General features: G+C 50.8%; 1 protein-coding gene across 1 annotated transcript in view; it reads right to left on the bottom strand.

The window, feature by feature from the left end:
• Positions 1-11,579, bottom strand: part of LOC101664366 (keratin, type II cytoskeletal 6A) — an 83,981-nt gene extending 72,402 nt beyond the window's left edge. Inside the window, exons 1-2 of the mRNA XM_045287220.1 lie at positions 11,548-11,579; positions 862-1,390 (exon numbers count right to left, since the gene is read on the bottom strand). Of these exons, the coding sequence (XP_045143155.1) occupies positions 862-1,390; positions 11,548-11,579 (561 nt within the window). The remainder of the gene's footprint in view (positions 1-861; positions 1,391-11,547) is intronic.
• Positions 11,580-12,359: the final 780 nt, after the last annotated feature.

Here is a 12,359-nt window from a genome sequence, read left to right as displayed (position 1 = left end):
ACCTGGAGGGGAAACAAGGTGGTCATTTGTAGGCAAAGGAAGAGAAGAAAGCGTCTCTGTTCTCAGGGCTGCAACCAGGCCTGGGAGGTCTCCATTGGACCTGCCTGGGTGCAGCAGTACAGGGGCTCAGGCTGAGAGTCCAGATCTCCAAGTCTTTATCTTCACCACCACCCCCAGAGAAACTGTCCCATGGACCTGTGAGCTTTGCCCACCCTGCACGTATGGGGCGTATCAGCAACCTGCAACATTCTCCTCTCGACAAGCACACTTAGGAATCTGGTTCAAAATTAGCATCTCCCTGGTTTATTGTACAAAACTTGTCCTTTGTATAGGAGCTCCATTAGAAGGGATGGTGTTATCTAATTATTCAAAAGGACTCTTAACTTCCCTTTAGTGCAGGAATGTCCTGGGAAACATCCTTGGTGCATGGTCACCTCTGTTTCATGAATAATGACATTTCTCTGGATGCACAAACAGTCCTATATTGGGGCTGAATAGTCTTGTTTTCCCCCTACTCAGAGCCTCAAAGCAGTTTTGTGGCTGGCTGATCTTTGGAATCTCTTAGAAACTTCAGAAGTAAAAAAATGAATCCATTCATACCATCACTCCCTTATGCTTCAGGGCTAGCAAAAGTGGAGGAATCTTCCTGGACACAATGGGAGTCCTTTCGAAGACTCGTCAGTTCCGCATGATCTCCCTCCCTCTACCTGCTATCTGCAGGGAGCCCGGGTGGCCCTCTGTGGTAAGCTAATCTGAGTCCCCTTCTACTCCTTTGAGTGTCGCCCTGGCAGCAAGCTCTCGTTGTTGCTCCAGTGGTGGGACTCTAAAAGGCCCGGTCAGGGGAAGGTGCTCGTTCCTCACCTTGTCGATGAAGGAAGCAAACTTGTTGTTGAGGGTCTTGATCTGCTCGCGCTCCTCAGTCTTCACGCGCTGGATGGTGGGGTCGATTTGCAGGTTCAGAGGTGTGAGCAGGCTCTGGTTGATCGTCACCTCTTGGATGCCTCCGGGAGGGCAGACAGGGAAGCCAGAGCCCCCGTAGCCACCACCCAATCCAGCTCCACCACCAAGCCCAAAGCCACCACCAGCTCCACTGCCAAAACCAAATCCACTCCCGGCTGCTCCTCCGAAGCCAAAGCCGCCTCCCAGTCTGCCGCCATATCCACTCCTCGTGGTACAGCTGCTCCCTCCAACGGAGATCCTCTGGGGGCCCCCCAGGCCATAGAGGCTCCTGCTGCCAAAGCCAGCCCCTCCACAGGCCCCACTGAGACCACCACTGCCCCTGGAGCGGGACACGGAGATGCTGCTGAAGCCTGAGCGGCAGGTCCCAGGGACTCTGGCAGAGCTGGTGCTGAAGCCGTGGCGGGTCATGGTGGATTTGCTGGACTTGGTTCTGTAAAGAGGAGGAGGTGAGCAAGTGCGAGAAGCTGCAGTGGAGCTGTGAGTTGCCTTGCTTTCTGTCTGCGCTTCCGGGCACCCTTTATATATAGCCAGAATGGGCTGGTCCTGCAAGGTGAGCTTGCAGGTTGGGATGGGCTGAGCTTTACAAATAGTGAGATCACCCCCAGTTTCTAGAAAGGTATGAAATATGAAGATTGCCTTTTTGGCTTCCTTTAGTCATGGAGAAATTCTCCTGCCTTCCAGCCTTGACTTGATCACAGCACAATAAGGCTGGATGCAAATGATCTGAAGTAATGAGTTAGTCATATCTTCACACAAAGGAGACAAGGAGCTGATCTGTGATAATTGTCTCTCCCTTCTGCTTACTGCAGACACTCCCTTGTGTGCCCCCTTCCCACACAGGCTTTCTCCGTCACCAGCAGCACCCTCCCCACTGGGTGCGAGTCTTTAAAGGGCTTAGAGGAATTTGCCTAAAGGTCTGAGCAAGAAGTGTCCTCTGACTTTATTTTTTCTTTCTTTTATTTCTTTCCTCCTCAGAGTTGAACCCTTCTTTCTGCTAGCCTGACATGGAACTGGGGGCTACTTTGGTGACAGACCCTTTCTTAGAAAGACAAGAGAACCCCAGATGCCAAGTTTCTAATGCCTAGGTTCTTTGTTTCTGTCTGGTGTGAGAAGCTGTTCAATTATTACTTTTGTAAGAGGACAGAAGCAGAGATGCCCCAAGGCCACCCTGCCCAGAAGTCTGACTTCTGCACATGGTGGATTTAAGCCCTCTCTCCTCAATGTTCGCTCTTCCCATTGAGCTGATGATTCTGTAGTTTGTCTTCCCCGTTGAAATTCATAGACACTTTTCTCTGCTGGTCTGAAAAGTTCCTGTCCAACCTCAGCTTTAGGATTTGAAGTGAGTGGGAGAAAACAGTCACCAAGGAATGCTGTGGCTGTGCGTTTGCACACTCTTCAGTGTCCCTAAGCGGGAAGGATCACGGATCTGGGTCGGCTGTGTGAGGACCATTGAGGGGCACACAGAAACAATGAATCATAAAAATGTGCCCTGACAAGTGGGCTGATGTCACAAGTCAATTCCAACATTTTATTTCTAATGTGAGTGCTAGACACCCCAAGGCCCTGCACACGTTAGAGGAAGGGCAGTCTGCCAGTCAGAGTGATGCCCGACTTAGGAACAGTGGGGTTCCTTTTTTCCCTAGTCAAGGCATAAAGTGCTGTGTTGGAGGAGAATGGAGAGACATTCTTGGCTTGTTCTAGGAGAATACATCGTTAAGGAGGTGAACGTGGGGAGGGAAGACAAACTCCCACGTTGAGGCGAGCGTGAGCAAAGCTCTTGTTGCTATTTTCTGAGGTCCCATCTCTACCCTATTCTGGGGGACATGCCATGGAGGAGGACAGGGTGTTTCCTGCCCAAAGGAGGCGCTTACTCAGCACCTGGGAGGAGAGGAACACTTTCCTAAGACAACGAAGCAGCTCCTCTCCCCACCCTGGTTGCACAATGGCTGACCAAGAATGTGCTTCCACCCAGTTCTGGGAAGGAAATGTTCTTTCTTGTGGTGTGTTTTTTTTTTTTTGATCGCTGAACTGTCTAGGTTAGAGCCTTGGCATGGATGATGCCAGGATGGGTAAGAGGGGTTGGCATGCTCCTTGGGAACAGCAGCATTTGTCCAAGGTCCTTGGATGGGTTGTCTTTAATCCAGGCACTTTCTCTTGGTGGTTAACTAGCGTGCCTAGCATCCCAATCCTCATCCCCTAAGGTTTGGTGTGCTTACACCGCTAGGTAGGCAATTCAGTCAATGCTGATACCCTATCTGTTGAAGAAGAGGGCAAGCTAGTGGACGGAGGTTTGGCTTGTTGGTGTGTTGAATGCTCTCTTAGGACCAGAGCAGTTCTGTCTCCCTATATTTCTCGCCTTTGACTCGCATGTTGGTTGTGACCGGCTTTGGTCCTGGTGCTACCTCTTCGAGCAATGGGCAGTGGGAAGTACCCCTCCTGTATTGCATTAGGTATCTTAGGGGACCTCGGTGGTCTCAAATCCAGGAGGAGGTGGAGGAGGGTAGAGTCTCTGTAAGAAGCAGTTCCCTGGGACTCCCCAGGGGCAGTCCTGTTCAAATCAATGACTTCAGACAAGCTTGCGCGGTTCCCCAGCGTGGATTCCTCAGTGGTATCCAGGTCAGAGGGCTGGACATGACGATGAGCCCCTGTAGTGGAGCCCCATGAAGATGAGAAAGGTACTCGCGCCCTAGTCTTTCTCACAGGACCCTTGGGTAGCTTGCCCCTGCTGCCTCCTCTGACTTCCTAGATCCGTCGCCCCTCTCACTGTAGCCTTCGCATCTTGCCCTCAGATGGGAGTTGAAAACCCTTGTGCTGCCCTTCCTCTCTGGGTGTTTTTGCGTGTGCTTGTTTCTCCATTAAGAATGCAGTCCCTTCTTACCATAGTGAATGATGGGGTGAGTGTGGAGTGGAGATCCAAAGCCCATTAGTAGGCCACTGGAGATCCCCTTGCAGAGGGGTCTCGGGGAGGAGATGAGCCAGTCAGGGTGTGATGTAACAATGATGAAAAATACAACTTTCCTCTAGTTCCTAAATGTTTCCTCCCTGCTCCCACTACCATGACTCGAATTCTATCTTGCAAGTCTGGCTAGACCAGAGGAGGTACACGGGTACAGATAGGAACTGAAAATACAGGGAATCCAGGATGGATGAGCCCTATAGGACCAGTGGTGTGAGTGGTAAAACAGGGAGGGTAAAGGGAGAATGGGTAGGAAAGAGGGAACCGATTACATGGAACTGTGTGTGACCTCTTCCCTGGGGGACAGACAACCGAAAAGTGGATGAAGGGAGACGTCGGACAGGGCAAGATATGACAAAATACCCATTTATAAACTATCAAGGGCTCATGAGGGAGCGGGGAGCGGGGAGGGAGGGGAAAAATGAGGACCTAATGTCGGGGGTTTAAGTGGAGAGAAAATGTTTTGAGAAACGATGTACAAATGCGCTTTACACAATTGATGTGTGTATGGATTGGGATAACAGTTGTATGAGCCCCTAATAAAATGTTAAAAAAGAAAAAAAAAGAATGCAGTCCTTGCCACCTGTCCCCTTTCTTCTGTGTAGTTCCTTCTTACTTCTCAGAGCTGAGAAGTCATCATACGGACCTTGTGCCCACCAGTTCTTCTTTTCTCTATTAATTTGTAATTAGGCCAGGGACTGGGTCTCCTCCTGTCTGGCACCTGGCACAATGCCCTGCTTATTTTGCTTAGGAAGCAGGAACATGCCTGCTCAGACAACAAGGGCCTGTCATAAAGGCCATTGTTAAATGTTCACCGATTCTGCAAGCCAGTTAAATCTGAGATAGCTGGAAATCGTCTGGGATAAGAGTATTTACACCACAAAAATTGGCAAATGCTATATAACAGGATTTTACTTCTTTATTATCTGTTCTCTGGCCCAGACATCTGGTACCATTCAGGAGCCAAATGATTTTCCCTGCTTTAAAATGGGCAAATTGCCACCCTGTCTAGCCATTGGGCAGTGCTCTGGGGACTGGAGTTCTGGAATTGATGCTGACAGGTGAATCACTCCTGGGGTGAGGCTGAGGTCCTGCAGGAGCACCTGCTTCCCTTTCCCTCCACCTCCAGGCTTTCAGTCACCCCACTCTGCTGCCCAAGTGGGGTGCTCAGAGTTCTACTTATTAGAGATATTCCAGGATGCCCCTTGCGCCCCTGGCCCATAGCCTGCGGGTGCCCAGTGATCTCTCCCTTTCACACATTCCACAGTGGTGAGCTGGGCAGCAGCTCCCTTGCTGTATGAGCTCTGTCACAACCAGCCTTGACAGCGCTTGGGTGTGTGAACCTCCAAAGTAAACCTTTTCCTAGCCCCTGTGGGGCCACACTGTGGGAAGAATGGTTCATGGCATTCCTTTGTAGGCCTCGCACTCCCGCAGCACCCAAATCACTGGCTGCCCATGTCATCCCCGCCCTACCTCAGGCAGTGGTGGCATCCTGGTGCCCCTCTCCCTGGTGGTAGGGCCTGCATGTGTGGGCTCGAGCCTCACTTCCTGAAGACGGCAGCCTTTTAAATGGCTGCCTTGCTTTCACCCTTTCCTCTCTCTCCCTTCCTACACACACTTTATATATTTGTTCCCTAAATTTCCTCCGGAACCCTCTCACCCTCTGTCATTTCTCCAGCAACAACCCCCATTGTGGGTCACGTCAAACTCCACCGCCCCTACTTGCCATTCCTGCCCTTAAAGCGAGGTAAGTGCCTATGGTGGGGTGATCAGTTTTCAAGCCCTTGCTCAGAGGACAGGGGGATCCCCCTGGTGGCTACATGGTCCATAGCACATATTCCTTGAGGCCCTGGGAGAGGGTCCTCGAAATAAGATGGCCTGACCCTAGACCATGGACTCAAATATACCACATTTGATGACGGGGCAGAACCAGGCAGCGTTTCCTTATATTACGCATATGCTGGCCATGAGACACCAGCAACAGCCCTTAGGAAGGGAAGGCAACAAGGATTGGGACAAGGGTTCCAGCTTGTACACGCATGAGTTCATCCCAAAGGAAACTTGTTTGAACATGTGTGTACGATGAGTGGACAGCAGCACAATAAGAAATTTATCTTGGTCTCATTAGGGAGCCTTCAGGGGGAAAAAACGCACTTCCAATCAAAGCAGTGGCTTCCAAGGAGATCCACGGAGCCAGTTCAATGCAAGGCAGAAAAGTCCATTCCGAAGGCTTTGCTAATGGTGTGGGAGATTCCAGAGCGAATGTTTTTTGTTGTTTTTAATTTTGAATTGGGTGAAGGTTTACAGAAGTGATCACTATTTCCACTCAACGATTCATACGTATTTTTTTATCTCATTGATTACATGTGAGGCACTATCATGGGTTCATAGGCACAACTGTACGGTTATGATATATAAAGATTACAGTAAAGTCAGAGAGAATAAGAGAGATAGGAGGGAGAGTAAAATGAAGGAGTCAGACACATTTCATGGAAGCATGCTTATCTCAGCCCCTCTTGATGGTCCACGTGGAGGTGCGGGAGGGAGGAGAGAGAGGGAGCGGGGAAGGAGGGGAGCCCGGAGGAGAGCGATTTATTTCTAACCAAGGCTTTTATATCTTTGGGGGCATGCAAGCCCCCTGATTACAGGTAACAACCTGCATCACAGGAAGGGGTTGTACCACCGGCAATACAGTCATAGGGGGATGATCCAGGGGTGTACCTGCTATAGGAAGAGGATGGATTAAGGGTACACATGTGACAAGATGGGTGGATCCTAGATTCATGATGGCAGCCTCACCTTGGATATCACTGAGTTGGTTTGGCTTGTTCTGAGTTCTCCATCAGGAAAGCAATCCTCTGTCTTAACAGTAGGGAGTGAGCCCCGCCTATGGTGGGACAGACAGTAGGGTCTGCTTGCTCTGCATGACTGATGCCTTCAGGGAAATAGCTTGACAATCACTTACCATTAGTTGCAAGCAGAGTCCTAGGTCTGACATATATTTGGGGGAGACCAGCTGGGGAAAGGCCTCTTTATATCCCACAATTACAGTCCCCATAATGAAATATCCCTTATCCCACTTGCTCCCTGTGTTTTCTGTTTCCACTCCGCCTCCTTTCCTAGCCCTCTGATCTGGGTCCTTGGGTGACAATTGAGCCAGTGGGGTGAGATAATTTCCCTACCTGAAGTGACCAAGGCCTAGAGTGTGTGTGTGGTGTGTGTGTGTGTGGGGGGGGGTGTTTCCACCCACCTTTATCAGACCAGTAAGTCTGATTTTTTTTAATGATTTTAAATTTTGCTTTAGATCTTTCTCTCACACTCCCTGGGACCTTCTAATGTGATCCTCTGCAGAGCAGTTGGTAGTGATGGCAGGGCACCATCTAGTTCTCCCGATCTCCGGGCAGTAGAGACTGAGATTTATGTGGTCCCTTAGTCCATGCGACGAGTGGTTTCCATATGTCTTCAACTTTCTTCACACATCTTTCTCCTGGACCGGGAGAGGCCAGTGGCTGCACTGTAGATGACTATTCACAAACTTTTAAGACCCTAGTCACTGTTCACCAATGTAGAACGGAAGCCATTGCCTTTGTGAACTCGCAAACACCAATTGCCCATCATGTCCTCGACAAGATTTTCTCAAAGGATACAGGATGATTTGGGGGCTTACCATGAAGTAGTTTGGCAAAAACTTAAGAATGCATTGGTGAGAAAAGGGCCAGGAACATTGTGCTGAGGAATTTTCTGTTTTTCCCATGACAGTGCTCCTGCCCATTCTTTGATGGTAGCAAGGACTATCCTCTGAGGGTCATTGGAAAACCTTAAGCCATTCACTTTATAGCCCTGATCTTGCCTCTGTCAGACTTCCTTTTGTTCCTCCAACTCAAAGGACATCAAAAGGAACACAGTTGGAGACCCCGGAGGGTGTCAGAATGGCTGTTTCGGTGTGACCCTCAGAGAGAGTATAGATGCAGCACTTGGCCCAAGTGGCTGGAGGAGCACAGGGCTGGAGGCAGGAGGCCAGGCCCTGGCAGAAGGCCGGCACGCTGCTCTCCTTCCTGATGGGTCCTCCTCTGCTGGCTGCCTGTCTCCCCTTGAGGCCATGCACACGGGGACAGGCAACCAGCTGCCGCAGTGGCAAGATCAGGCCCTCTGTAGTGCTGAGCTTGCATAGTTTTGAGGGCAGGGGTGGGACTCAGTCCTGAGTGAGGTCATGAATTACAGCAAGGACCTGCCATTCAATCACCGAGTCTCCAAATCCAGACCTGGTCTCGGCATCAGACGAGCGAGACCAGCAATATCAAGTATTGTGTTTAATTGCCTGACACATGTATTGCTCCTCTTTACAGATGGACAAGAAGGTCTCTAATACATATATTCTTACTGGGATCTGGACTTTTAAAATCCTCCTACCACCTGCTAGAGATGCCCTGGGAGATCATCGCTGGGGCCCTGGCGGAGCATGAGTTCAGCTGAGAGGCTCTGGGGGGCGTGATGAGAGCTCTCTAAGAGAGCAGAGTTAGAGATGGAGAGGAGAGCCCCCTGGCTGATCCATTTCTGAGTTCACGCGTCACCAACTTCACAATCCTTAAAGGGGGAGGTTTGGACTCAATTCGATCATCCTTGCTTTCGGTATCACTTTTGTCTGGGTCCAGAAGGTGTCCAGGGTCCCCTTTGCCCTGAGGCTGAGCACCCTACCCTAAAGCCCAGTCCCCTCTGCACTCTCCCTGTCCTGCCTCCTGGGAGAGGGCCGTATTCACTGGGCGGGGGGCCCCGGGGACAACTGGGAATCTCAGATGAAAACCCGCTGCCACTCAGAATGGTGGCGCCAGGGAAGCTCTGTTTTCCCAGGGGTGGGGAAAGCCTGAATCTTCATCCTAAGATTAGAACAAAGAGTGATGGTTCATGTAACTATGTGAGGGAAACTCAAGCAAGCCATGTGAGTAATACTGATGACAGACAGCCTCGTCTGTGGTGGACAGGTGAGCCCAACCTCTTCTCTGCCAGGGAACCTGCCTATGATCCAGTGCTTGCCCAGAGAGCCTCTGGGCTGGGTTCAGAGGTTAACCCGAACGCCTTGCATTTTTCCCAGCACGGAGGAAAGCAGGAGGGAGAGCCTGTGGAAACTCTGTCTCAAGGGATTTGCCTTGTCTTTCTGCTTCCCTGGGTGGGGCTGGCAGATCAGAATGAGGGATAGGCTACTGTCATTATCCACAGCAACCTAAAACAAAGCGCCTAATCCCCATCCTGCAGGCCGCAGGGGAGGATGATAGCGTTCCGAGGGAATCCCGCAGCCCCGTTCTGGTCCTCGGAGTAGAAATATGCAACCGCGCACATAAAGAACGGAGACCGTAGCAGTAGGTCTGGCGTGGACGAGGCAGCCTTCTATGATGCAGAGTGACTCAAAAGCTATTGGCGCCATCAAAATATTATTGCTTCGCCATCATTATTGGCGTCTGCATGTGGGCTCCGACTCACGACAATCCCGGGCAGGATGGAATGAGACATTGCCCAGCCCTCCTCCTCCTCGTAACTGCTGGCAGCGTCCAGTCTGTCAGTGGGAGGATGACAACAATGCCAATCCTTCCTACCGAGGCTCTCCCTCGCCCTGCTGGCCCTCTGCGACACCGAATGTGACTGTCCCCTCCAGTGCCTGATCCACCTGATGCCCAAAGCAAGTAAACTGGATGGATGCTCGGTTGTCACTCATAGTGCTGTTGCTCGTCTGTTTTTCTGAATTGCCTTCATTTTGTTGTTCTTGGAAATGCACACTCCAAAACACTCACTCATTCAGTAGTTGTGCATGTTCGGTATTGGAGGTACCATGGACTGCCAAAAGAGCCAATGAATCTGTCTTGGAGGAAGTCCAGCCAGAATGCTCCTTAGAGAGGCAAGGATGGCCAGTTGTCATCTCATGTACTATGGGCATGTTGTCAGGAGAGATCAGTTCCTGGAGAGGACATCGTATTTCTTAAAGTAGAGGGACAGGGATAACGAGGGAAGTCCTCAACCAGATGGATTGACACTGTGGCTGCAGCAGTGGGCCCAATGGTAAGGACAACAGTGAGGGTGGCGCTCGACAGGCAGGGTTTCCTTCTGTGGTGCACAGGGTTGAACTGACTCCAGGACACCTGGCAACAGCAACACGGTCATCACAATCTTTCTTTCTTTTTGCTGCCAATTGTCTTTCTCTGATTTCTTTTCTTTAGAAAAGAAAACTTTGTATTGGGTAGGTATTAGGTGAAGGTTTACAGAGCAGATCATTTGGCAACTTGTACACCTTTTGTTTCCACTCACCCACTTCAGTGCCCTCAATGTACCTGAGGGGCTTCTGCTATTTCTTCCCTGTGCTGGTCGTTCCCATACCTCCTTTGCTAACCCTCTGTCCTTGGGTCAATGCTTCCCTTTTGATCATTAACAGTTGGTGGCTAAGGGCCATAGTCTTGGGGGTCACTCCCTGCCCGACACTCCTGATCTCTTTTCGGATTTGGGGTTTGGCCCACACTTTTATCTCAGCTGATCCAGATCTTCTAATGCGGTCCTCTTCAGAGTGGTTGGTGATGATGGCAGGGCACCATGTACGCCTTCTGGTCTCTGGATGGGTGGTGGAGGCTGGTGTTTGTGTGGCCCATTCGTCCATTGGAATAATCGCTGCCGTTGTTGATGCTTCATCACTCGTCTTCCTTCTGAATGGGGAGAGGCCAACAGCTGCCTCTTAGATGACGTAGATGGCCTCTTAGGTGACTGCTCATGAGCTTTGAAGACCCCCGTTGTTAATCATCCAGGTCAATTGTAGAGCATTGTCTTTGTGGACTATGTTATGTTGATGAGCCTTGGTGTCCCCTCAGACTAGGCTCATAGGGTTTTTGATGGCTAATATTCAGAAGTAGATCACAAGGCCTTTCCCCCTGGTCTGGTTTAGTCTGGCACCCCCACTGAAACCTGTCCCTGCTCAGATTTGAAAGGCTAGTGGCAGAACGTCCAGCATCACAGCAACACCCACGCCAGGACAGGTGACTAGTGGTCGTAGTTACTCAGTAACCAACAGACAGGGTCGCTGTGAGCCTGAATCCGCATGATGGTGGTGAGTTTGTTTTGTCTTGAGCATATTAATGACCATGTAACACCTACTATGAAACGATAGAGCTCCCCTTATATTTTTCGATTGCACTTCTTATTTATGTATTTTGAGAGTGCGATGATGGATGTTGGGGCCACCTGTCGGAGCATATGAAAGGAGGGTTCTCTCACAGTGACAGGAAGACTCTGACGACTCTGTTTTCTAACGCAATCGGCGTGTTCCCTCAGGCCAATCATGGGATGAAGAGCTCATTTAAAGAACACCTACCACCATGCTTGAGAAAATGATTGGCTCAACACATTGCCTGTCTTGGGAACTCTCTCTTGTCCCGAATCATCAATGCCTCTCCGCGTGGCTTCTTCTAGTGAGGTTATATCAAGACCCACCTGAACCACCTGTCTTCCGTGGCCTTGAGAAAATGTAGGAAAGCGGCGCGGCTCGAAACCAGTGGCGGGAGCGCAGACATGACAGCGCAGGATGCCTGCCGCTCATGTTCTCGAGGGGGAATCCCAGGGCTTTGCGGTTACGGAATGAAGGCTTGGGGTTTGCTCACTTTGGTGGCTTGTCATAGACGCACTGGCACATGCTGGTACTGAGCATTTGGGACATTGGCATTGAGCAGGGGCACCGTCACGTGAGTGATTACGTCAGTGACATGCACATCGTGGAGCCACCGCGGATGGGCGGGCATGGGAAGAAGAGGGGACAGTGCTTGGCTTTCCTGATCACTGTGAGGACGTTGCGACAGCTGTCTCCTGCGTGAGGCGTTTTGACGCTCTGAGGCTGAGCGTCATGTCGGAGGTGGAAGGGGCTTGAGAAGAAGATGCGAAAGTGGGAAGAGTGTAGGTGAGAACCTGCCCGCCATGCACAGGGCAAAGCGAAGTGGTGAGGGCATCAGGGGGTATCTTGTATCGCCCTGAGGGCCTAAAACACACAGGGCTGGGAGGGAAACGCGCCGGACCTCCAGATGGACCAGCAGAATCTCCAAGGTGTCCTCAGTCAGTGGGCTGTGTGTATTTTTATTCCTTTATTGCCTCCCTCAGGTCCTTGAATCAAACTGAACTCACTGCCATTGAGTGAATGCTGCCCCAAGCCACCTCCTGTGGGTTTCTGAGACCATAACTGCTTACGGTTCACCAAGTGGCTGCTGGTGGATTTGAACTGCTGACCATGCAGCTCACAGCCTAACGAGTAACCACAACACCACCAGGGCTCTTTTCACGCCCCTGACTCCCTATGTCCAACTTCACATTGAGCCGCTGGCTTTTCAGCTTCTCCCCACTGCTGGGCCCACCTCACTCTGCCATACCATTAAAAAAGTGCAGTTAGGGAAACACTTGAACAGCCCAGGGGGGGTGATACCGT

The sequence above is a fragment of the Echinops telfairi genome, unplaced genomic scaffold (assembly GCF_000313985.2).
Source record: "Echinops telfairi isolate 266 unplaced genomic scaffold, ASM31398v2 ScPeMD7_12;HRSCAF=54, whole genome shotgun sequence".
NCBI classification, from domain to species: domain Eukaryota; kingdom Metazoa; phylum Chordata; class Mammalia; order Afrosoricida; family Tenrecidae; genus Echinops; species Echinops telfairi.
The sequence above is the reverse complement of the archived record's forward strand: the minus strand, read 5'-3'. Positions and strand labels throughout refer to the sequence as shown.